The sequence below is a fragment of the Mercurialis annua genome, linkage group LG1-X, assembly GCF_937616625.2.
Source record: "Mercurialis annua linkage group LG1-X, ddMerAnnu1.2, whole genome shotgun sequence".
Taxonomy (NCBI): domain Eukaryota; kingdom Viridiplantae; phylum Streptophyta; class Magnoliopsida; order Malpighiales; family Euphorbiaceae; genus Mercurialis; species Mercurialis annua.
Window position 1 is genome coordinate 62,797,143 of NC_065570.1, and position 27,284 is coordinate 62,824,426.

Genomic DNA, 27,284 nt, shown 5'->3' on the forward strand with positions numbered 1-27,284 from the left:
TTACCGTATTTATTCCGTCGCTAAACACGGGTTTTCCAGCAGTGTATCCTAACTTAGAAATTGGAATTTAGATATTATACTGAAAAAAGAAATTCAGATGCTATCATTGAAAATGTGCCTTTATACTTTTACTATCAGCATGTATAAACATATTATACTTTCTGCATACAGAGGGGCGCTAACAACAGTAGGTAGCTGACTTTGTCAACATACCAACTCAGAAAGTACCTATCTACCAAAGAAGAACATCTAATTAATATTATATAATATATAAAATTGAAAGTGAAGTTGCCAATAGAGTATTAAAGATTTTATGTGATACATAAATATATATATATATATATATATATATATATATATATATATATATATATATATATATATAAGAATATGTATGTCACAGTATTTTGCGTTTGTTTTATTTTGGCAACTCTATTTTAATTTGTTTTTGTTTAATAATTGAACTTTTATTTAAGTGACATTGTGAGATTTTTAAGTGATTTTCAACCAAATTATACGTATGTGGTAATTAATATTTGATTATTTATGTAAAATTATTCCTTACATAGTCAGCCTAAAATCAATTTAATATTTATGTGTTTAGCAACCAAAAATCCTTCTTATTAAAATGAATAAACTTTTAGTCACTAAAATAAAATAAATTAAAATATGGTAATTAAAATAAATACAAATACGGTAACGGTCATAATCTATTACCCACATATAAGTGTGATTATGTTTCATTTAGAGTAAATTAAGGTGAAATTAAAGAACATTAAATGAAGGTTTTCAAAAGCATTAGGTCTTCATTCAACAAAGTTGAAAGCATCTTTTAAAACCTTCATGATTAAATTTAAAGGTGATTTAAATTAATTAAGGCAATCTGGTAATTTAGCTCAATGTAGTATATTGTTTTGTTATAAAGTAAGCAAGTTGGTTTGATATCATACCTTTAAAGCATAATCTTCTTTTATTTATATAACAACACAACACCAAAGATAAATAGAACAATCATACCAAAACATAAATTAAAAATATTTTCAAGAAAGTAAAAAAGAATTTTTATAGCTGTAAGCAATATGACTAGCCAGAAGCAAATTCTGGATCAGCAACAACAATTACAAATGCAAAAATTGAAGAATTCAGGTATTATGGTTACCAATACCGTTAGAAGTCCAGCAAAAGAGGATAAAGATGATGAAATTTCAAGATCCGCATTGGCTATGTTTCGTGCCAAAGAAGAAGAGATTGAGAGGAAGAAAACGGAGGTTAAAGATCGGGTTCAGGCTCAGTTGGGGCGAGCCGAAGAAGCTGCGAAACGCTTAGCTGAGATACGTGAGGCAAGTTTTTTCTATTTTCAAAATATAAGAACTTTCGTTAAGCTATATAAAAGTAAGTTGATATACTATATTAATTAAGTAATCAAGAACTCGTTTATTTTCTGTAAAAGTCTTGATTAAGTTCGTTGAGGATCAATTAATTTTCACTTATTTCTATTTTCTTTACTAAATTATACCGGATTCAAACTCTCGAGATTTCACAATTTAGAACGACTCAAGAATCACTCTGTGAAAATCTTTTTATTTCTTTTTTCCTTTGGTTATTAATTTGCAAGTATATGTAAATGGCTTATTAACTTTGTATTTTATGTCAATTACATTCACACAAACAAATAAACAGTAAAGTCGAAATTGATAAAAATAAGATACAACTCACTAATATAGTTGTTATATGACGAAATAGTTCATAATTGAAGCTGAATTTACAATTTTCTGATAATAACATAGGAATTACGTCAAAAGTGATAATAACTTAAAAAATTTATGAAATTGAGTAGATAATTTTTCATAATTTTTTTATGAGACTTCTTATTCAAATATGGTCTACTTTATCCTAAACATAAGTTAATGCATTAATATTTATATTTTATTTTTATCAATTAGACTCTTCATTTCTTTTATTTCGTGTTTAAATATAATTGACGTATTTTTTTTTTGTTGAATATATATAATTGGCATATATTTTATAACTATCGTACCAAACGAACATACTTTTCTATTCATAATATATTCGTCAATTTTGATATATTAATACGTTTTGCCTATTGTACATTTACTATGTTTTTCTCTAAATGAAGAAAACTATTAATTTGGCAGGAGCTTGAAGATTTATCAGATCCATTGAGGAAGGAAGTTTCAATGGTGCGAAAGAAAATTGATATACTTAACCGAGAGTTGAAGCCTCTCGGATTCACCTGCCATAAGAAGGTACATAAACCATTTTATTATAATAATGAGAGATTCTTAGGTAGACTCAGTCCACCACGTCATCCGTGGATTAAGCTTATCATATAATGACACGTCATTAAAATGATGACAATCTTGTAAATTCGTTTATTACTTATTTACACTTTTGAATAGTAATATTACAAGATTGCCATCATTTTAATGACGTGTCATTATGTGATACGCTTACTCCATGGATGACGTGGTGGAATGAGTCTACTTAAGAATTTCTCTATAAGAATATGAAATTTCATTTATATATATATAGTATATTCGATGTACGTCATAACTGGAATAATTGAGTAAATTCATATTAACAATCTACGTCAAACCAGACGAGTTATGGATATGATATCTCTAATTTATAAGATTAATTGACGAACCAGACAATTATATTTATATGTTAAAATAATTAAAGTTGTGGATATAAAATATTATTTAGCTTAAATAAATTTTGGAACTGATCATTTTTATGTTAAATAAATTATTTATTGGCAAATTAAATATATTTTATCATAGAATTAAGCTAGTCAAATTTCACATAATGGCATCAAGAATTTTTTGTGTGATGGCAGGAGAGGGAGTATAAAGAAGTACTTGAAGCTTTTAATAAGAAGAATAAGGAAAAGTCACAATTAGTCTCCAAACTGGTAGAGGTATACATACAACACTTGTTTACTATTTATGTATATAATTTAAAAGATCTAACAAAATATTACTATCATAAATTTTAAATTTATAAAAATACATAACGTATAGAGGACAACCTAGCATTTTTCACATATTTTATATTTATAAAAATTATTTTTTTTCTTTTAGAAAAGTAATTTAATTCAAATTACAGTCTTAATTTGTTTTTCTTGATTATATATCTGTATAATCAAAAAAACCGACAAAGTGTTTTTGGGTTTCTAATATATATAAATATTTATTATTTAATAATAATGTAATTTAATATTAATTAATTTAAATTTAAATTTACCTAAATTCATGAGAAATAATAAAAATAATAAAACAAATTAATCAATTTTTTTTATCCACAACAATAGCTCATTTTTGAAATATACAATTTTAAAATATTATCAGTTTGGTTCACCACTTTTTTAGTCGTTGTCAAATATATCTATGTTATTTTGTAGCTAATTTTATATATGCCAAATAGAATGTGCTTAGTACTTGAACGTTACTGTGTCATGCCAACTCCAAACAAGTTGTGGATATATTTGACAAGATTAAAAAATAATTGACTAAACTGATAAAATTTTAAATTTATAATATATTTGACAAACGGGTTATATTTATGCTTATATAAATATATTTTGCCAATAAATTATTGTGATTCGGCGCTATTGACGTGAGTATTAATGAATTAGCATCATTTTTTTGTACTTGCAAATATCAGCTGGTGAGTGAAAGTGAAAGATTGAGGATGAAAAAGCTGGAGGAGTTGAGCAAGAACATCGAAACTCTTCACTAATTAAACGCGCTAAACATAATATTAATATTAAGGGTTAATCTTATTTTAATACCAAATTTTTGCTAGTTTTATCAGTTATAATCAAATTTTTCAAAATCATCAGGACTAGCCCATTTTAGAATATTCAGAATCTACCCATTTAGGCTAATCCTACATGTAATAATTTAGAGTTAAATTCAAAAATTGGCTATAAAAGATTTTGAATATCTAAAATGGGCAAATTTTGACAATTTTAAAAAATTTGGTTATAACTGACAAAATTCTCAAAAGTTTGCTATTAAAAAAAGATCAGCCCTAATATTAATGGTAACACATATGTTCAAGCTTGATTTAACCAGAATCTTGTTCCATGTTTGGTGCATACTCTTGTGATTTTCTATTTGTATTGTAATATCCTTTCTCAGTGTTTCTTGATTGGGTAATTGATTATAGGGGTCAATGTACTTTTCAAGAATTGCAAAATGGTGACCGAACTTCAAAACGTAACAAATTGGTTACTAAACTTTCAAATATGTGATTTTGGAAGGTTTTTTAGTGTTTTACGGTCAAATTATACATACGTAGTAATCAAATTTTGATTATTTATAACAAATAATATCTTATATTTCATATATACACACAATCAACAAAAAATCGACTTGAAATAATTTTCTTCGGTAACCAAAAATCCTTCTATCTTAACATAACCAAATAGTATAGTAACTAAAATGTTACGTTTTGAAGTTCGGTCACCATTTTGCAACTTTTTACAAGTACAGTGACCTCCAAAATCAATTATCCTTCTTGATTATTTGTAAGTTTGCTGATGTAGGAAAAGAAAATTATTCTCCAAACAGCTTTTCAACTAAATTCATTATTTTTCAAGATTTTTAATCTCTCACTAATTTTTGTATCCAGTTGTAAGATATATGTTCGTTCAATCATGAAATTGAAATTTGCATTTGGTAGATAGATTATATCTTATTATACCAGTAAACAAATGAATAAATATTTATCTGTATATTGCTTCTGGCGTTATCAAAGTTATTAGCAGAAATGGTATTAAATTTTTATACCCCGTTTAAATCGGTATCGTTATTTTAATTTATACTCCATTATTTTGAGATCTTATTTCGACTGCAATCCGAGCGAAAATATTTTCATATATTTTTCCGCATCAGATGCCACACTTGACACTTTTATTTTAATGACTTGGCAACTATATGTTTGTATGATGTGGAGGAATATGGAGGAATATCCTCATTCTAGTCGCCATATCAGATGTAAGAAGCTTGATTTTTTTTAACAAAATTGATCTGAAATTTATAGTCTCAAAAGGAATTTAAAATAATGTACCACTTTAAAACGAGGCATAAAGGTTTGGCTAATTAATAACCCATGCTATCACTTGGCAAATTGGTTCCCGTCCCTAACTTCAGCGGTGGAGCCACTCACGAGCGAGCTTTTACATTCGCAATAGTCGGAGTTGATTGAAATGTATTGAGTTTTATCGTTTCTTTCATGGCTCATCGTCTCATCATCATCAGTAATAATCTGGAATGTCAAGTATATCGAAACTCAAGCTCATATCTTCATGCATTGCAATTTTGTTCAATCATTTTAAAACGAGTGCTTTTAAGAGCGTAACGATGAACTTTTTATGATTTCTTAAACCAATGGCTGGCTTTGATTTCAAGTTGTGTTAATGCAAAATTACAGTTATCTTTTTGTATTTGGGAGTTTTGAAAAAGTCGAAACATTGGAGTTTTTGAGCAAATGCAAACTAACCCAACATGTAAGTTGGATAATATTTTTTAAATTTCTTTAATTTTAATTTTGACAATCAATTAAAAACTTCTAATCATGTTTTTAAGTGTATAGTAACATCTTAAAACATTCAACGCACAATATAGAGGGAAAACCCAAATTTTTGATTCCAACTCGGCTAAAAGATTTTTCACGAGGGCGACCACCGTTAATTACCTATGAGACCCATAGTTACCTGGTGGGAACTATGCTTGCCAGGGGTGCGACCTAATCATTTGCACAACCATGGATTTTGAATGCCATGTCGCGGATATGACCTCCTAGATTCACAGGCGCGAACAATATTACCGTTGGAGGCTGTAACAAACAAATTTGAATATTAACCAATGAAAGCCTGCCACATTTCAATGACTATTGAAAAAATCAAACCATATTATTGGATTTTTAAATAAAAGGACGGAATTGTGAATTATGACAATATATAAAGACTTCAAAAGAATTTGCTTTTACTTTTTTACATTTATATTTTTGAATTAGATACATGTACTTTTGTTTTTTTTTTAAAATTAGTTTTTTTGATAAATTTTGTTTTTGGTATAACATGATACTATTAATATATCTAATGACAAAAAAAATCTAATGCTAATAAATATCAAATATATATATATATATATATATATATATATATATATATATATATATATATATCTACAATTTTTTGTAAATCCCTTTCCGTTCCTGTTAATTCATTTCCTATCTTTCTTTTTACACCATGTCCAAACTTGATGATAGCAGTGGAGTGCTGTCTGCAACTGCTGTTGCTAAGGAAAGACTAAAGGATCGAGTGACCCAACTTGTGCGCTATATACTCTATTCCATATTTTCGGGGTGGAATTGCTCTCCATTTGAATTCCCAGCAATGGAGACCTTGTAATCCACTAATTGTCGTTCGTCCTCAATAAGGAAGTCCATCGAGATTGGGATAGACTAAGCTTTTTAGCTAGAGGCCGCGAAAAAAACGATGTTTCAACATCGGTGGTGTCGGCTTTGGAGAATGAGCATCCTTTTATGGAGATCACAATCCCAGCAAGCGGTCCGGACACGCCGCGTTTTACTGGGAAGGATCGAACCATGGGAACGAATCTACAGGGCTATCACCTTCTTTGGCCGGTCGCCTATGATACTAGGACCAATAGGTCAAAAAATGGATTTGATTCTTTATTATGGATTCATGTGTCGGAATAGTTGCTTGCTGGGCTGGACCACCTGGAATGGCGTGAGTCACATGCGGGGAGACCTGCACGGTAATGCAGCTGGTAGGTGGAAAAGTTAGAATAAGTAGGAAATTTAGTTATAACGAGAAGAATAGTGAAATTTTGAGTCTTAGAATGGATCCACGAACAGAGCTAGGGATAAAGGGGCGAAGCTACTCTTCGTAGAATCGAACATAGATATCTTCTTTTTTCGGTACATTTGCATCAGGCTTAGCCCTACTAGTAAGAAGGTGTTCCCAAAAGGGGACGAAACCTGTCTAAGATCCCGTGTGCGGCTTAGTAGCGCGTGAACAGAGAGAGGGAATGTGTCACATTAGAGGTGAACGATCAGAGATGTCTCTTATTTCTGCCTTTCTTTTCCATGACGACTAGGAATGGGCAAATTAAAAATTTCACTTCGAATTTCCAACCTTGACATCCTGCTGCTCACGGTGTTTCACGATAAGTATTGGAAAACTCATATAATACAACTAGAAAGAATAGATTCAATAGTAGGGAATATGGCTTAGCCGCTTCAAAGAAATTATTGACATATGATAAAGAGAAGATAAGGGAAACGAATTATCTCTGCCTTCTCACTATACTTTTTTAATCTCCAATTTCATATGCTTCGTGTAAGCGATTAGGGACAAGAATGTTTGTTAAGCCAAGAGTTTTTTAGAATAGGAAGAGAGGGGTGGTACTCTCCTTTTCCTAGTTGTAGTAGAGGTAGTTTAGTAGCAGCCGTGGTAGGGTTGTTCGCTTTCGAGCAGGGCCGGAAATTGATCAATTGGAAAAACAAATGCATCTCGACTGCCAGCCATTGCTGCAGAGCCGTTTCATGAGTAGGGAGCTAAGCGCAGTTCTCTGAATCAAACGTTAAATGAAATCTCGTTTTTTTAATATCTAAAAAAAGAGATTTCATTAGTTAAGTAGCGCAGCAAGAAGCCCCAAACCCTTGATTTGCTCAGGCCTTCGTTAACCTCTCACTTCGTTCGAACTCCACTCCATCGATCCTTTCGTTCGAGCAACTACGTACCTTTTAGTCGAGCATATTCTAACCTCGTGTGTCGGTCTTAGAAACGGTGGCAGTGGCACGAGGAGTTAACGATCGGGCGTGCTGCAACCTAGGGATCACCAGGCTGTTGTTTCGCGTCAACAAATGTTTGCTTCGGCCCATGAGCATATAAGTGACTGTAGGAAGAAAACTCCTGGTCCTTCACAGCAACAAGGCCGGGATTAGAAACCCTGGTAGTCTATGCTGTAAACGATGCGTGTTCGCCCTTGGTCTACGCGGATCAGGACCCCAGCTAACGCATGAAACACTCCGCCTGGGGATTACGGTTGCAAGGCCGAAACTCAAGAGATCGGTGAAAGGTACCTGGAAAGAACTCTTATTCTGATGAAAGAGACTAACAGTAATCCCAACAGGTTGAGTTCTGCTAACTATCTGTTCTTTTGTCTTTTATTTTCACATCCGATTTTCGAACTCAGACATACGATTCTATGTTATTGGCTTATCATCTAATGATAACGTGATACACTGCGTCTATTTAAGAATTTTTCGTCATCGGAAGATTGGTATCCGGTTTGCAACATGTAAATGTTGATGATCTAGCACAACCCGTGTCAGCAAAATTGACAGTACATGTCCTACCTGGACATTGTTGATGATGTGTCACATGCAAAGACCTCTGAGCTGGCACATAGGCGGAAGCGTAGGTACAGTGGTGGCAACGACCACGTCATTCGAAAAATGAATGGGACCAAACAAAGAGCCGAGTAAAATCAAATGGCACCAAAAATTGAAATAGGATAAGAGCAAAATTGGCAGTGAAAATCAATTGGAAGTGCGAAACCCTAATTACGGAACAAGAACAAACAAAGAAGAATTAAGAATCGGCGAGAAGATGAAGAAGAAGGGGAAGGTGGTGGTGATAATGGGTCCTACTGGTTCGGGAAATTCAAAACTAGCCATTGATTTAGCAACTCATCGCCCTAATATTGAAATAACCAACGCTGATTCAATGCAAGTCTACGACGGCCTTGATGTTCTCACCAACAAAGTCCCTCTTCATGAACAAAAGGGTACTCTTTGTTTCTTACACTGCATCTTCTATCTCACTTTTTTAGTCTTTTTTTTGAATGATTTTTCCCCCTTGTATTGTATGCTCTTTCAGGAATTCTGTCGCGGGACTGCTTGCCAGTTATTGTTGGCGGTACTAATTACTATATTCAGGTACAACAATGAGTAATTCAATCATACTTGTAAACATTCTGTTTTAGCAATGTTTGGCTTGTGTTTTACACTCTTGTTTAATTGCTTGTTTTTTGCAGGCTCTTGTAAGTCCTTTCTTATTAGATGATATAGCGGAAGATTTCAATGAAAGCTTTCAAAACGAGCCACCTTCTGGTATGTCACAACAACTACTACTACAACTGTCAAATTTAGTATTCACAGTCACAACTTTATGATATTGATATCGTCTATGGTTTTATAGGAGACGAGCAGAATGATGAGGGGTCTGAGTTTCAAAGAAATGGTTTTAATAGCTATGATTATCTTAAACATCTTGATCCTGTTGCAGCTAACCGACTCCATCCAAATAACCACAGAAGGGTAAGGGAAAGGGGTCAGGACCTTATTTTAGTCCTTGCCGTTTATGTTAAAATGTGTAACTTTTATACTTGTTTTGATAGACATAAGTTGTGCTATGTGTGTGATTTTTTTTTTTTTACCATTTTTGATTAAATCATTATGTTACATTCTCTCTTCCTAGCCTGGAATGACTTATAACTTTGTTCCTACATTTTACAGTAAATATTTTCTCCGTCTATTTATCATTCATTCAGCTTCTTTCAGAGCTTTGCATTCACAAAGGTTGATCATTTTAGTATAACTAAATGCATGTTTTTTTCATAGCATTTTGCTGGTTCTATCATGCATAGCTTGTTTATATAATCGTGCCTGATCAAGATTTCAACTCTAATAATTTATGCATGCAGCAGACACAGTAATCTTGTTCATATCTAAGTTTGAAGTAACTCAAAATTTACTGGACAGTTCTTATTTTTTCATCCCTTACATTTTCCTGAAATTGGATCTTTTTTGCAGATTAATCAGTATCTTAGTTTGCATGCTCGCTGTGGTATTCTTCCTAGCAAACTTTATCAGGAAAAGGCTTCAGAGGTTGGTAATCCTTGATGTTGCTTATTCAGTTTGCCAGGACATTATCTTATTTTACAAACTGAAAATTATAATTCTGGCAATCTGCTCGTTTTAGTGAATCTGTTTTCCGAAGAAGAATATTATGCATCACTGAACTGTATTTCTTCGTATTAAATTTCTTGCTAGGGCTGTAGTCAGATTAAAGACTGGTTTCAACTGTATAATTACCATTGACACACAAACTTTCTGCACATTGCATAAGCACAAAGAAGAATTTTTAATGCAATATATGCGAATCGTGATGATCATGATCTGCTCCAAATTTCTGCACCTCTTAAAGATCATTTTTCTAATGAAGCGATGATAAAGGTTTCCCAAGTTTTAGTAACATTTTAATGTGGCAGGCCAAAGAAGAAGAGATTGAGAGGAAGAAAACGGAGGTTAAAGATCGGGTTCAGGCTCAGTTGGGGCGGGCCGAAGAAGCTACAAAACGCTTAGCTGAAATACGAGAAATAAGTGTTTATTTTATTTTTGAATACAAGAACTTCCATTAAGCATATAGAAGTAAGTTGTTATCCAATAATTTTGCAGGAGCTTGAAGATTTATCGGATCCATTGAGGAAGGAAGTTTCAATGGTGCGAAAGAAAATTGATATACTTAACCGAGAGTTGAAGCCTCTTGGATTCACCTGCCATAAGAAGGTACATAGACCATTTTACCATAATTATATGAAATTCATTTCTTTTTTGATAATTGAAAAGGTGTAGCGCTTTTAGAAAAAATTGAACCGACGATCTAACAGTTTGCTGCCTAATGCTTATAAAATTTAAGTTATATCTCATTGGTATATGAAATTCATTTATATAAGTACATTATATTTGATTTACATAGTAAAAATTTAACCAAACAATTTTCTACATCTATAACAAGAGCAATCAAGTAAATTCAGGTAAATAATCAACGTCAAACCAGACGAGTTATGAATATAATTACTCTAATTTATAAAACTAACTACCAAACCAAACAATTAAATTTATCTGTCAAAATAATTAAAATGATGGATATATAAAATTATTTTTCCTAAATAATTTCTTTTGTTTGATTTGAGTAAATAAATTTTGAAAATATTGATCATATTCTATCATAGAATTAAGCTAGTCAAATATCACTTAATGGCATCAAGAATTTTTTGTGTGATGGCAGGAGAGGGAGTATAAAGAAGTACTTGAAGCTTTTAATGAGAAGAATAAGGAAAAATCACAATTAGTCTCCAAATTGCTAGAGGTAAATATAACACTTTTTTATTATCTATCTATCTATCTATATAATTTAAATGACCAACAAAAACATTAGCATAAATTTTAAATTTACATAAATACATAACTTAGAGGACAACATGTTAGATTCCATCTTAAAACCAATTGGTGTTAAGTGGAGGTGCCCAACTAATATATAAACATATGTCCACTCACACACACAACCAATGTGGGATTTCCCACTTTAACACTCCCCCTCACGCGTAGCGTGTACGGGCCGAGCAACAAAGTCCCCCCTCACGTAAATCTCACGTGGGCCGGGCCAAACTCAAATTGTGTGAATGGACAAGGCTTTGATACCATGTTAGATTCCATCTTAAAACCAATTGGTGTTAAGTGGAGGTGCCCAACTAATATATAAACATATGTCCACTCACACACACAACCAATGTGGGATTTCCCACTTTAACACAACATACTAGCATTTTTCACAAATTTTAAATTTATGTTTTTTTTTACTTTTAGAAAAGTGATTTAAATTAAATTAAAGTTTTAATTTATTTTACTTGATTATGTATCTGTATAGTTAAAAGAACCGACAAAGTATTTTTGAGTTTCTAATATATATAAATATTTATTATTTTGAAATTAATGTAATTTAATTTGAATTTGAATTTACTTAAATTCATGAGAAATAATATAAACTAAACTAATCAAAATTTATTTTATATCCACAAGTTTAACTCATTTTCCAAATATACCATGATTTTGAAATTTTATCAGATTGATCCATTATTTTTTGAGCGTTTTTGTAGCTGACGTGATACAGTTTTATATATGCTAAGTAGAATAAGTTTTATACACATGAGCATATAATATCGCGTCATGCCAACTCCAAACGAGTTGTGGATATATTTGACATTAAATCAAAAAATAATTAACCAAACTGTTAAAATGTTAAAATTATAATACATTTGGCAAAAGAGCTATATTTATGGTAATATAAATATATAATTATAGTGATTCCGCACTATTGCGTGAGTGTTAATGAAATAGTAGCTGAGCATCTCTCTTTTGTACTTGCAAATGTCAGCTGGTGAGTGAAAGTGAAAGATTGAGGATGAAGAAGCTGGAGGAGTTGAGCAAGAACATCGAAACTCTTAACTAATTAAACGCGATAATCATAATATTAATATTAATGATAACACATATGTTTAAGCTTGATTTAACCAGAATCATATTCTTGGTTTGGTGCATACTCTTGTGATTTTCTATCTGTATTGTAATCTCCTTTCTCAGTGTTTCTTGATTATTTGCAAGTTTGCTGATATAGGAAAAGAAGATTATTCTCCAAACAGCTTGATTATTCATTTTATTTTTCAAGATTTTTAATCTCTCATTAATTTTTGTTTTCAGTTGTAAGATATATGTTTGTTCAATCATGAAATTGCAATTTGCATTAGGTAGATAGATTATTTCTTATTATACCAGTAAACAAATAAATAAATATTTATCTGTATATAAGTATATTGCTTCCCACGTTATCAAAGTTATAAGCCAAAATGGTACTAAATTTTTATACCTGGTTTTAAATCGGTATCGCTATTTTAATTTTTACTCCATTAGTTTGAGATCTTATTTCGACTGCAATCCGAGCGAAAAATATTTTCATATATTTTTCCACATAAGATGCCACACTTTTATTTTAATGACTTGGCAACTATATGTTTGTATGATGTGGAGGAATATTCTCATTCTAGTCGCCATATCATATCAGATGTAAGAAGCTTGATTTTTTTTAAAAATGGTCAGAAATAAAATAAAATATATAGTTTCAAAAGAAATTTAAAATAACGATACCACTTTGAAACGAGGCGTAAAGGTTTGGCTAATTAATAACCCATGCTATCACTTGGCAAATTGGTTCCCGTCCCGAACTTCAGTGGTGGAGCCACTCACAAGCGAAGCTGTACATTCCCCATGGTCGGAATTGATTGAAAATGTATTGAGTTTTATCTTTGTTTTCATGGCTCATCGTCTCATCATCACCACTGATAATCTGGAATGTCGGTTATGCGATCATATCAAAACTCAAGCACGTATTTTCATGCATTGCAATTTTGTGCAATCATTTTAAAACGTGTGTTTTTAAGAGTGTAACAATGAACTCTTTATGATTTCTTAAACCAATGGGTGCCTTTGCTTCCAAGTTGAGTTAATGTAAAATTACAGTTATCTTTTTGAATTCGTATTATTTGGGAGTTTTGAAATAGTCGAAACATGAGAGTTTTTGAGCTAATGCAAACTAACCCAACGTGTATTTGTTTGATTATCATTTTTTAGATTATATAGTTTTGACTTTGACAATCAATTAAAAACTTCTAATCATATTTTAAGTGTATAGTAACATCTTAAAACACTCAAGGCACAATTTGGAAAAAAAAATCCAAATATTTAATTTCAACTCGGCCAAAAGGTTTTTCACGAGGACGACCATCGTTGATCACGGGTGAGATCCATAGTTACCTGGCAGGAACTATGCTTGCCAGGGGTGTGACCTAATCATTTGAACAACCATGGATTTTGAATGCCATGTTGCGGGTGCGACCTCCTAGATTCACGGGCCCGGCCAGTATTACCGTTGGAGACTATAACAAACGACTTTGAATATTCCAATGAGAGCCTGCCACATTTCAGTGACCGTTGAAAAAAATCAAATTTGAGGCTGAGGTCGCAAACGCGACCCCTTGGTATTACGGGCGCGACATGCATCGTGACAGAAAAAGATTCAACATTCAAAAGACTCAGCAAAGGGTTGTTACTGAATATAAATACATACTCATTTTTTTTTATAAATATACATACTCATTTGAATTGTGTATAGATTATAAACATATTAAACATTACACAATCAAACCTCTCAACCACTTAAACTCAATTTTATTTATCATGCATCAATTGTGTAATGATTGCTTTGTTTTTTTGGTAATATTTATTGTTCACTCTTATTGTGGATTCTTGATTAATTTTTAAAAATCAATTGTTGTAAGTTGGAGTTTAAATTTAGAAAAATTCTTTTGTATAAAGTTAGGTATTAAATTAGAAAAATGCTATTTAACCCACTATTTTATATCACCTTCATTGCCCTTCCTTACGTGGCAGCATTTAATTCGTCTAATTCCCCTCTAAAAGTGTATATCTCAAAAAACAACTTTTAATGTATGCACTAATTTGTTGCCACGTCAGGTGAGTTAAAGAAGATGGGTTAAAAGAAAAGGTTATATAACATTACTCATTAAACTATAAGCATCAACTTGTAACTTCTTTAAAGTTTTAGTGAATTATAAAATTTCAATTTTTCATTGAGCAGTGAATATAAATTTTAATGTAAACCGAATTTCTCTAAAATTGTCTCTAGCAATCTTTTTGAACACTTAAATTTTACCTCTTTCATAAATAAAATTTAATTTCTTATTTAAACTCTAATTCATTATCATTTGGGCTTAGGATAATTATTGGGTATTAACTAAAATAAATTATTTTTAATATTTAATTATCACTATTTAATTTTATTTAATAATTCAGAATTCTAACTAATAATCCATTTCTAATAAATTTTTATTTGATATTTGATATTTAAATATAATTTATAATTATAAAAGTAATTATTAATTAAACATGAATATAATTATCTTTATTCATAATAAATATAATTATCATTTTTCGACAAATTATACTATGAGTCATGTGTGAAACACGTAAAGATACTAGTTGTAATAAAAGGACCTAATTCAAAAAAGTTTGATTGTGGAATTAGAAAATGTGGTTTGCCTAAATGATAATGTGTGACATGACGGCTAATAATCACCCATGATCTTTCACTTTAGAGTCTCCTATAAGAAACCTTTAAACTTTAAAAACGGCCATATAACCCCCTAAATTTTATGTCGGCGCCAGCAAAACCCCTTTAGTTTAAAATATGACTAAAATACCTCTAAATATCTATAATTAAAAAATATGAACAAACCAAACCATGCATGTTGAGTCTTTGAAAAAGTTCAAATCATTTTGATAATAATGAGTTTGACCCTATCTTACCAAATCTAAAACCACCCACCCAACCCCTAACTCGTAGCGACACCTAACTCTAACTGCCGCCGCCTCTGATACCTACTACTGCCACCATCCAAGGAGGAGCAAGCGAGTAGGGCAGATATGCTCCTCCTCATACAGTGGCGACGACAAAGGTTTCCGGTGGGTGTGCAGCGGGTGGGTGAATGCCGAATAGGGGGCTGAGTGGGTGGTTTCAGATTTGGTTGGATTGAGTTTGGTTTGGTTAGAATTTTTATTTTTTATTTTAGATTTTTAGAGGTATTTCAGTCATATTTTGGTTCGAGCGTCAACATAAACTTTAAGGGATTTCGTAACAGTTTTTGAAATTTAAGGATTGCTTATAAAGGGGCTATAAAATGAGGGGCCATGAATGATTATTAGCTGTTGTATTATATGATATATTAGCCGTCCCATGATATGTCATCGGAAGATTGGTAAATGGTTTGCAACATGTAAATGGTGATGATCTAGCACAACTCGTGTCAGCAAAATTGACAGTACATGTCCTACCTGAAAAAATTATTGTACGCAACCGATGTGCCATGTCATCCGTGCAACAAATCAATGATGCGTTAACCATATAAAAAAATTAATGATAAAAAAATGAAACAATAATAAAAAAATTTCCTATCGCAAATGCTCATTAGCTTGTTGTAAGTATGACATGCCACAACCAATGCATGGGATAATTACTCCCTACCTGGGCTTTGTTGATGATGTGTCACATGTAAAGTCCTCTGAGCTGGCATATAGGCGGAAGCGTAGGTACAGAGGTGGCAAAGGCCACGTCATTCAAAAAATGAATGGGACGAAACACAGAGCCGAGTGAAATCAAATGGCAACAAAAATTGGAAATTGGCAGTGAAAATCAATTATAAGTGCGAAACCCTAATTACGGAACAAGAACAAACGAAGAAGAATTAAGAATCGGCGAGAAGATGAAGAAGAAGGGGAAGGTGGTGGTGATAATGGGTCCTACTTGTTCGGGAAAATCAAAACTAGCCATTGATTTAGCAACTCATTGCCCTAATATTGAAATAATCAACGCTGATTCAATGCAAGTCTACCACGGCCTTGATGTTCTCACCAACAAAGTCCCTCTTCATGAACAAAAGGGTACTCTTTGTTTCTTACACTGCATCTTCTATCTCACTTTTTTAGTCTTTTTTTTGAATGATTTTTCCCCCTTGTATTGTATGCTCTTTCAGGAATTCCTCACCATCTTCTTGGAACTGTAAGTCCCAGCGTAGAATTCACAGCTAAAGAGTTCCGGGATTCTGCTATTCCTGTGAGTTTCTTCACTTCAAGACACTTAATTTGATAAAGTTTCTTTAATTCCAGTGTGGAATGACTTTTGTATTTTAGATTATTGACGGAATTCTGTCGCGGGACTGCTTGCCAGTTATTGTTGGCGGTACTAATTACTATATTCAGGTACAACAATGAATAATTCAATCATACTTGTAAACATTCTGTTTTAGCAATGTTTGGCTTGTGTTTTACACTCTTGTTTAATTGCTTGTTTTTTGCAGGCTCTTGTAAGTCCTTTCTTATTAATTGATACAGCGGAAGATTTCAATGATAGCTTACAAAACGAGCCACCTTCTGGTATGTGACAACAACTACTACTACTACTGTCAAATTTAGTTTTCACAGTCACAACTTTACGATATTGATATCGTCTATGGTTTTACAGGAGACGAGCAGAACGATGAGGGGTCTGAGTTTCAAAGAAATGGTTTTAATAGCTATGATTATCTTAAACAGCTTGATCCTGTTGCAGCTAACCGAGTCCATCCAAATAACCACAGAAGGGTAAGGGAAAGGGGTCAGGACCTTATTTTAGTCCTTGCCGTTTATGTTAAAATGTGCATTTTTTATACTTGTTTTGATAGACATAAGTTGTGCTATGTGTGTGATTTTTTTTTTACCATTTTTGATTAAATCATTATGCTACATTCTCTCTTCCTAGCCTGGAACGACTTATAACTTTGTTCCTACGTTTTACAGTAATTTTTTTCTCCATCTATTTATCATTCATTCAGCTTCTTTCGGAGCTTGTCTTTCACAAAGGTTGATCATTTTAGTATAACTAAATGCATGTTTTGTTTCATAGCATTATGCTGGTTCTATCACGCATAGCTTGTTTAAATAATCGTGCCTGATCAAGATTTCAACTCTAATAATTTATACATGCAGCAGACACAGTAATCTTGTTCATATCTAAGTCTGAAATAACTCAAAATTTAGTGGACAGTTCTTATTTTTTCATCCCTTACATTTTATTGAAACTGGATCTCTTTTTGCAGATTAGTCAGTATCTTAGTTTGCATGCTCGCTGTGGTATTCTTCCTAGCAAACTTTATCAGGAAAAGGCTGCAGAGGTTGGTAATCCTTGATGTTGCTTATTCTATTTGCTAGGACATTATCTTATTTTACAAACTGAAAATTGTAATTCTGGCAATCTGCTCGTTTTAGTGAATCGTTCTCCGAAGAAGAATATTATGCATCACTTAACTGTGTATCTTCGTATTAAATTTCTTGCTAGGGCTGTAGTCATATTAAAGACTGGTTTAAACTGTATAATTACCATTGACACACAAACTTTCTGCACATTGCATAAGCACAAAGAAGAATTTTAATGCAATATATGCGAATCGTGATGATCATGATCTGCTCCAAACTTCTGCACCTATTAAAGACCATTTTTTTATTGAACTGATGATAAAGGTTTCCCAAATCCCAAGTTTTAGTAACATTTTTAATGTGGCAGGGCAGAACTGGGGCCGTATTGATGATTGTAGATATGATTGCTGTTTCATTTGTGTTGATGCTGCTATCCCCGTGATCGACCAGTATGTGGGGCAAAGAGTAGATTGCATGATTGATGCTGGATTACTTGGCGAAGTTTATGACGTTTACAATCCTCATGCAAATTATTCTCGAGGCTTGCGGCAAGCCATTGGTGTGCGTGAGTTTGATGATTTTTTGAAAGCTTACCTTTTGGAAGACATGATTGACAAAGCAAGCCATTCAAAGGACGAATCTCTCTTCCTGGTGTCCCCAAACAAGAACAAGATGCTGAAAGAATATACCAAGGAGATCCTTTGTTTTTCTGATGATGACAAAGCCAAAATTCTTTTAGCTGAAGCCATTGACAAAGTGAAATTGAATACTCGTAGACTTGTTCGTCGACAAGTAAGTTCTTTCTGTCATTTCTTTTATATGTTTGTGAGTGTACACGCACGTTAATAACTATGTATGATATACACATTTGATAGACAGAATTCTTATTTAAAATGCTTGTCTCGTTATGTTGTTATTTTACAGAAGAGGATGTTAACTCGGCTTACAACATTATTCGGATGGAACATCCATTACGTTGATGCAACAGAATCCATATTATGTACTAACTTTCGTTTGTCTCTGCTCTTGTTAGAAGGGAAAAGCATTTGGCCTATTTTCTGAATTACATTGCATAACTGTATATATTTCAGGCAAATCAGATGAATCTTGGGAGGCACAAGTGGTCCGACCAGCTGTGGAAATCATCAGATCTTTTTTAAGTGGAGAGGAGTGCTCAGAGGTAGCTTCTGATGCTTCTGATAGTGCTCGAATAAGACTTATTGAAAGGAATTTGTGGAACCAATACGTATGCAAGGTCAGCACTACACACTGCTGTAATTACTTTGTCAAACACTATTGTTTCCGATTCTTTTTACTCGAAAATTACTTTTTTTCCTCTAAAATTTGTGCGCGTGCAACTTTGTCCATTGGCAGGCGTGTGGAGATAGAGTACTAAGAGGAGCTCACGAGTGGGAACAACACAAACAGGGCCGTGGGCATCGAAAACGAATTTCTCGTATTCAGAAGTCTCAACAGCACAATTTAAAATGCAGTCAAGCAGAACGTATAGAGAACTTGTGTTATGAGGTATAATGATCTTAATCACCCCAGAAACCCGGTTTCTTTTATCATTAAATAGCACTGGGTTGGTATAAATATTTTTGTCACATTTTCTTTAAAACAAGGTATATTATCTAGTTTAAATGTTTTGCAGTATTTAAAATTGAAGTGTTCGTAATCTGAAGATTTTAAACTTTGAAATATGCTATTATTAATTTAATTTCTTTTAATAGGATTTGATTTGTGCAATGTTGAATATAAATGTTTTTAATTTCGATTATAAGAGATGATTTGAGTTGGAAACTTTCAGATTTGAATTGGTCTAATGTCCCAGAAAACTTCGACCTTCCCTTTTCAATTTCATCCCGACATTGTAAAATCGCCAATTGTACGCAAATACACACCTTTCACTTTCAATTGTAGTCACAAGTACTAAATTGATCCCTTTTCATTAAAAAAATTTAAATAAGTCGTTATTTTGAATTTTTTAAATGGAAAAAAGTTTAAATAAGTCATTTATAAGGATTTTTTTGAATGGAAAATAGTCCAATTTATAAAAGAGAGTTAAAAATTAACCTAAAATAAAATTATATTTGTAAATAATACATCAGCACAGAAAATTTACAAATATCATAGTTTTTACTTTATTATTGTTTTAATTTGTTATCTCTCTCTCTCTCTCTCTATATATATATATATATACACACACACACTGTGCACGTGCCTACTTCTAACTTTGAACTTCTTTTCTCTACTACTCTGTTTTCTTTATTCCTTTTTTTTTCAATTCTTTAAATTAACAAATGTGCATATTACCAATAAATTTAACATTTCTTTTTCATTTGTTTAAATATTATCAAACTTTTCTAATAAATTTAAAATATAATATATTTACAAAATTATATAAACTGAATTAAATACTTAAAATTAAATAAAATTTATTTATAAAACACATGCTAATTATATATATATTATACTAATAATAAATTATTATTTATTATTTATATTATACTTTTTTCATAATTTTATCATAAATTGGTGTATAACTTTTTACATAAAATATTTTAAATAATTCATGTAAAGTAGATAACATTTTCATAGCAGTGCCATAACATTATCATAATATTACTAGCCTTAGTGTAATTGTAGTGAATACAATGTAATGTTTTAACTTTTAAGTATATCTTAAACTCTTTATATAGTAGCTCATACATAATAGAGTACGAATAGGAAAAGAATTCATAATGGAAATACAATTTTCATAGTCGTCTTTTAGAAGGTTTAAATCTTCTAAATGAGTGTAGAATCTTCTATATTGTCGGTGTTGTATTTGGATTAGATTTTTAAAGTTTGGATGAAATTTGTGTTTGAACTTAGATCTTTTATCCTGATATTTTGGAGTGTCAACGCGTACCGAGTTCTTTGAGATTCGATTTTCTTGTTGGGCAGATCCATAGGACTCGGTCCTTCATGGACGAGTCCAATGAGTCTCAATCCTTATATGGCGATTTGGCAAGTCCTATGTGTTAGAAATCTAACATTTTAATTTAGCCGGATCAATATGCATGCTACTTAAAACACATAAAACAATTGAATTGGATATGAGATCAAAAAACAAAATCTGATATGAAAACGTATAGTTCTTGATCCCTTGATGCCATTTGGATCAGAAGCTATGCTCTTCTTTCTTACGATCTCAATCAGAAAATGACCCTATTCTGTATACCTTATATTTTCTTTGAACTTTATAAAAAAATTAGAGAATGCTTCTTATAAAATTAAGAAATGCCCTACCTATTTATATTGGTCAAGGAGTTGAACGGACTCCCATTAAAATCCGTTAACTCCAACCCACACTTTATCCTCCACACACATATTAAAGCCTAGTCTTTCTTTATTTGATCACACGGATTTAATAAACACTAACGAAGTCCATAATGAATAAATCGGAATTAAAAATTTCCAACACTATGAAGTTCACTTCAGTTGGATGGATTCCATGGGACTGGGCACACTAAGATTCATGTGGAATTGGTTTCCATCAATAATTGAGATGCTCGTTTGATTTTTTCACTCTAAATTCTATTAAAAAAAGAAATTCAACTTATGTATTTATTGATTAAAATATAAAATGTCTGTCATGCTATGATAACCTATGGAATTCAAATTTCAAGAAAATGTAGGATGCACCAACACATTAAGGACCCCATTTCATGTGCAAAAGCAAAAGTTAGAAAGACTATAATATTGATGGGGGACAAATTTTGCTGTAAGGTGGAGCAAAGAAGTTGCTGACTAGTGGGTCAATACACTATGCACTATAATTGCACCATGGCTGAATACATAATTTGACTCCTAAACTTGTACCCTTTTACCCATCTAACCTTCAAACTTAACGTCTCACCTATCGAACCCCTAAACTTGTTAAATAACCCGATTTGATCCCCGAACTTGATAAATACGTAAACATTTAACCCCTCCGTACACAATTTCTTCTAGAACGTTTCAAGTAACAGGTGGACACGAAGAGTTCAATACTTACATATTTATCAAGTTCAGGGGTTAAATCGGATTATTTAATAACTTCAGATGTTCGATAGGTGAGATGTTAAATTTAGGGATTAGATGGGTAAAAGGGTACAAGTTCAGGAGTCAAACTATATATTAAGCCATTGCACCATTCCATATATTTTACTTTCCTAGAATTGTTTACAAGCCTCCATACAAAATAAAATTATGAACTATAATTCAATTTTAAATTTAAATAATTCTTAAATTTTTTTTTTTGTTGATCATTACAATTCTTAAAAGTTTAGAATCCTTTTCTATATAATTCAAACAACCGATTGGAAAATTTGATCTATTGACATAAATGTAAAACATTATAATCTAAAAATGAAAATTATGATAAAATGGATTACATCGTTCAAATTAGTACCGATCGCTTAAATTTTTAATCAGCGATTCGAATTATAAAAACATATATATTTTAAATTATAAAAATTAAAAGTTAAATCCTGCTTAAATTATAAAATACATTTTACTAATACATATTCATTATTTTATTTGTATTTGTTTTCATTTGGAAGAGTTTTATGCTCAATGGCCGAGTTTATTTTCTTATAGCGGTCATAAAAAAAGACATTGGTAAGTTTTGCAGAATGAGCTAATTTGAAAAATTTAAGAGTCATAACAGATGGAATTTTGATCAGAAATGTACTACATCGACAAATTTGGTCTACAATAGTTTTATTAGAGCTGGATTTGGGATATTAAAGTCCCTGAATTACTGAATTATCCACAAATTACAAATAAAATACCGAGTTAACTTTCGTTACAAAAAGGTCACTCGGTTATAGTTTTAACGGAAATCACTGTCGTCGAAAAATGCTTAAAACACATTGTTTTTGCTTACGTGTCATGCCAAAATTTCAAAATGAGGTATAATTTGGTATCATTTTTTTTAACAAGAGATATAACTCAATACCTTTTTTTATAATTCACGATAAATTTAGTGACATTTTTTTACAACAGTAACCTCCAGTTGTAATCAAATCATAAATAAGTATCCCTTTTTAATGAAAATTAATTCAATATTTTTTTATAATTTATAAATAACTCAGCAACTCAAGGAATTTAATATCCGCTGAATTTGTTTATAAATGCTTTTGTAATTCATATTCTTATTCTTGTTTTGATTTTTATAGAAATTTGGATTGCATTATATTATCTCGACTTTTATATTCTCTTATCTCAGAGTTGTTTCCTTCATTATTCGTAGACTCTTGAATAGAGGAGTTTTATCTACTTTTTGTAGATTTTAATATACTTTTATATATTCACTATATATATAAAAAAAGCTTTTAGGGTTAAATAATTATGTAATTCTTCAACTATAATATTTTTATAAAATCGTTATGAAATATCATTTGTTTTATTTTAATAACAAAATCGATTTATTTTAAAAAAATTGCACAATCAACCAGGTCAATATTATATATATGGTTGACAAATTGTGAATGTTTTACGTGATCGATGAATTACGACATAAGCAGTAGCAGACCTTTTTTTTATAAAGTCAATAAGACTGCACTGAAAGTTTGTGAGACGTGCAAACTTGACAAATATATATTTTAAGATGAATAATGCTATAAGTTTACTGTAATATAAAATTAAATATTAATATTTTTTCAAACTCTCAAGAATAACAAAGTAGGCAATTAACCAACATAAATTCTTCCTGTTTCTGCCTTTGAACATAAGTAAAATTCGTCTTTAAATTGTATATAATCGTGAAAATGAAGAAATTTGATCATAATTAATAAAAAAACGCAAAGATTTAAATTCGAAAGATAATTTGACCAATTAAATACCGATAATAGTTATGTAAACATTATATGGTTGAATATAAAATAATGAATAAAAGGTCAACTCGGCCTGTGTCTCGGGATCAAATAAGTATATTTCAACTTCTCTTTTTGAGTTATTTACATCCCTAAACTTGTATTTTTGGTTCAAAAATGTCATTTTAATTGAGTTAATTGCAAATTAAATCATAAATTTTAACGTGATTTGCAATTATAACACATTTTTTTGATAATTATACAAAAAATTTGAAACTTGTCAATGTCAGTAACTAACTTTTATTTTTGGTACACCGAGTAATAATGCAATAACATGCGACTGTATATTACAAAGTCCATGTTAATGTTGTTTTTATTTTGTGTACTAATTTGCCAAAAAGTAAAAATTGGTTACCGATGTTGCCAAATTTCAAAGTTCGTGTTAATTGCAAATCAGGATAAAGTTTGTGATTTAATTTGCAATTAACCCTTTTTAATTTATGAGCTAATTATTTTCGAAATTTCTCTTTTTTTGTCAAATAATTCCAAAATTGTATATTTTATTAATATTTGATTCCGAGATACAAATTTGAAAACCTAATTGACTAAATGATTTATTTGATTACAAAATATAAACTTAAAGATGTAATTGATTTAAAAAAACTAAAATATATATATTTGATTTCGGTACACAAATTTGAGAGTCGCGTTAACCCTATGTTCATAAAATAATTAACCCTTTACTCTTGTTCAAATGTAGGTTAGGGTTGCGTGAAATGTGTCATGGGACAGTGACAGTAGACAGATAGTATTATTGAAGTTGACACATGAACAGTAAATTGTCTATATATATATATATATATGATATTAGGGTTTTATTTTGTAATAGCAAGCCATGGCAGGGTTCAAGCACTTGGTGACTGTTAAGTTTAAGGAAGGTTCTGCTGTGGATGATATCATTAAAGGAATGGAGAAACTTGTTGCTGATGTTGATCTTGTCAAATCTTTTGAATGGTGAGTTCATCTTTACTTCAATCTTGAGCTACCTTCTTCTAATAATCCACGCTATGATCGATATGTTTCGATGTTTTCTATTTCCGCATTTTTTTATTTTAGTATTTTTGTTTTTATTTTACGAATAACATAAAGTTGTACGATAATAAAAAAGAACTACACACATCTTAGATTTCAGTATTTTCTATTTCGATGTTTGCGTTTTCGTGCTAAATAATGAGGTTTATACAAAAATAGAACCGAGAAATCAAGGGCGTAAAGGAACATTCGATTTGCTAAGCTCGAGCTAGAGTTTAAAAATGTCATCCAAAATCGAATGAATTTAAACTTTTATGTCGGAGTTCGAACTCCAAATGAAATCCGAGCTACTCAAACTCTCGACGCGAGTTATAAGTTCGAATCCAACACTTGCAAACTTTTTCTTTATTTGATAGTCAAACTCAGGTTCGAGATTAAGCTCGAGATCAAGCTCGATTCAAAGAAATTTGAACCAAATCTCGAAATTTTATCGAGCTGATCTCGTATAAAGATATTGATAAAATATTATTCGGTGAAATTGATAAACAGGGGACAGGATATGGAAGGCCCAGAAATGCTGACACAAGGCTACACTCATTCTTTCTCAATGACATTTGACAAGAAAGAAGACTACGCTGCATTTCAAACCCACCCTAATCATGTTGAATATTCTGCTACTTTTTCAGCTGCTATTGAGAAAATTCTGGTTCTTTGTTTCTCAGCCGTTCAGATTAAACCAACTCCATCTGCATGATCTGTAACATATAGTATTTGAATGGTATTTGAATGTTACTTGTGATGTGAGTCCATCAATGTACTATTATTTGATACTTATTGTTGGCTATTTCCTTTTAAACTCTATGGAATTTCAACATCACTTGCGCTAATGTTTTATATTTTTAGAAGAGATGTAACGCAACGATTTTCCAGGACGTCGTCCATCCTATTATTGTTCTTGTTCATGCGCATTCAATTTCAGAGTTTTTGTCGAATCTGATGCGTTAATGCTGGATGAGTAGTCTAATTAGCATTACTTTAAAAATAACAACGACGGAACTATAAGACGGGGAAAGAAAAGTGAAAGAAAAAATAAATATAAACGTTAATTTACTGCGAAGATGATAGTTGGTATTAGATCTGATCGTCATATGACATGTATATATATATATATATATATATATATATATATATATACTTCGTGTTTTGTCTCATTATTCTCTCTCACTTTGCTCATGTATCATAAGATCCTTGAATTGAAAATAAAAATACAAACAAAAACAGAACCAACTCTTAAAAATAAGTTGTAAATCAATGACAACCATTTGAAACCAAATTTTCTAGCTAATATGGGGCAAAAACTTCTTCGTTGTTTGCGCTAGTGATTTTTTTATTACTAATTCTCATTCACGTTTTAATCATTTTAAAAATGGAAAAACACCAAAATCTGATACTTTCTCAAAGAGGATCTCACCAAATTAAGCTTCAAATGAAAAATAATTATGTGAACTTTTCACCATTATTAAATATTTTCCAACATTAGGCAAAACAGCACCGTAGCACTAGTATTATACTATACATTATAGCTAAGAAACAAACGACATAAAATGCTAAACTATAAAGTGGATTAAACATTTGTAATTTTGTATAGTCTGTATTTTGTTTTTGATAAAAAATATTTGTATAAGCACAACTACAAAAAATGGAAGGCAAAAAAACTACTACAATCAAGAATGGCTAAAGAACAAATCCAAACTTCTAAAAACGTCTAAGCAAAAATAAGTAAAAGTCGGATGGAATGACTAATAAAATAGAACCGACTGAGTAACGCTCATGAAAACAAGATTATCAATCTTAGATGTCTTGAACTTGAAGACTCGTCTATTTCTTATTTTCCAAATATTTCAAAATGTGAAGAACCAAATCAAGTTCCAAAGGATTCTATGACCTTTCTTCGAAAGGTTAGACCAAAAATAGTAGAAATAATCGACTGTACTAGGAACGGCCAAAATCTGGTTGCTTAAATTCATCATATATATGAGACCAAATTCTCCAAGCAAAATTGCAATGCATGAAAATATGAGCAGTCGTCTCTTCTTGCAAGCATAATAAACAACCACTATTTTCACGAAGAATGATTCCCCTACGAGCTAAAACCGATTAACAAGAAATTCTATCATGAGCCAAAAGCCAGAAAAAAAATTGAATTTTAGGGGGAAGTTTGGTTCTCCAAATCAATCGAACGAAATGTAATTCCATGTTTAAACCTATTAGAGCAGTAGAATCTCCATTTTCACGCAACAGCTTGGACATAGAAGAAGAGGTATAATATTGAGACTTCATCCAACAAAACCGGCCTGATTGCCCATGAACAAGAGAAACAACTGAGATTTGCTGCTGCAAACGGGCTAAGTCTGCAGCTTCTCCCACCCGAGGACGACGGGCCCAGCTGCTGATAGTAAAAGCTTGATTCTGCCAATCAAAAGCATCACTCACTAACATATTTGGTGATCTGCAGATTCGAAATATTTAATATTTAATCCACCCTCCGCTAAACGTAAGCAACCCCCCCCCCCCCCAAACAAAAAAAAACGTTTCATATATTTTTTCGGGCACAAAACATCCGAATGAGGGATATTAAGTGAGCACTACAGATTTTATCAATATAAGCCTTCCTGCAGGAGATAAAAGATTACCTCGCCAAGT

General features: G+C 31.6%; 4 protein-coding genes across 7 annotated transcripts; all 4 read left to right on the forward strand.

Moving 5' to 3' along the window:
* The first annotated feature begins 979 nt into the window (after positions 1-979).
* LOC130014470 (uncharacterized) lies at positions 980-4,713 on the forward strand. Its single transcript, XM_050348999.1, has 4 exons — positions 980-1,340; positions 2,157-2,267; positions 2,861-2,941; positions 3,688-4,713. Exons 1-4 carry the CDS (start codon positions 1,080-1,082, stop codon positions 3,760-3,762), a joined length of 528 nt encoding a protein of 175 aa, XP_050204956.1. The 5' UTR covers positions 980-1,079; the 3' UTR covers positions 3,763-4,713.
* A 3,817-nt stretch (positions 4,714-8,530) lies between these two features.
* On the forward strand, positions 8,531-12,572 carry LOC130014471 (tRNA dimethylallyltransferase 2-like). Of its 2 annotated transcripts, XM_050348994.2 has the most exons (9): positions 8,536-8,849; positions 8,942-9,000; positions 9,099-9,174; positions 9,263-9,381; positions 9,877-9,951; positions 10,335-10,442; positions 10,522-10,632; positions 11,135-11,215; positions 12,281-12,572. In XM_050348994.2, the coding sequence occupies exons 1-9, from the start codon at positions 8,672-8,674 to the stop codon at positions 12,353-12,355; spliced, it is 882 nt and encodes a 293-aa protein (XP_050204951.1). In that variant the 5' UTR covers positions 8,536-8,671; the 3' UTR covers positions 12,356-12,572. The 2 variants fall into 2 exon arrangements, with proteins under 2 accessions (XP_055960279.1, XP_050204951.1); XM_056104304.1 differs by lacking the exon at positions 11,135-11,215 and having other exon boundaries at positions 8,531-8,849.
* Positions 12,573-16,121: 3,549 nt separating this feature from the next.
* Positions 16,122-19,448, forward strand: LOC126654933 (tRNA dimethylallyltransferase 2). 3 transcript variants are annotated; one of them, XM_056104303.1, is made up of 10 exons: positions 16,122-16,416; positions 16,509-16,588; positions 16,666-16,734; positions 16,833-16,908; positions 16,997-17,115; positions 17,610-17,684; positions 18,079-18,498; positions 18,631-18,706; positions 18,798-18,980; positions 19,081-19,218. In XM_056104303.1, exons 1-10 carry the CDS (start codon positions 16,239-16,241, stop codon positions 19,092-19,094), a joined length of 1,290 nt encoding a protein of 429 aa, XP_055960278.1. In that variant the 5' UTR covers positions 16,122-16,238; the 3' UTR covers positions 19,095-19,218. The 3 variants fall into 3 exon arrangements, with proteins under 3 accessions (XP_055960278.1, XP_050204902.1, XP_055960277.1); XM_050348945.2 differs by having other exon boundaries at positions 16,125-16,416; positions 18,798-18,961; positions 19,081-19,448; XM_056104302.1 differs by having other exon boundaries at positions 16,125-16,416; positions 18,157-18,498; positions 18,798-18,961; positions 19,081-19,448.
* A 4,955-nt stretch (positions 19,449-24,403) lies between these two features.
* On the forward strand, positions 24,404-25,468 carry LOC126664558 (stress-response A/B barrel domain-containing protein At5g22580). The gene is made up of 2 exons (XM_050357004.2): positions 24,404-24,563; positions 25,131-25,468. Exons 1-2 carry the CDS (start codon positions 24,445-24,447, stop codon positions 25,333-25,335), a joined length of 324 nt encoding a protein of 107 aa, XP_050212961.1. The 5' UTR covers positions 24,404-24,444; the 3' UTR covers positions 25,336-25,468.
* The last annotated feature ends 1,816 nt before the right edge of the window (positions 25,469-27,284 follow it).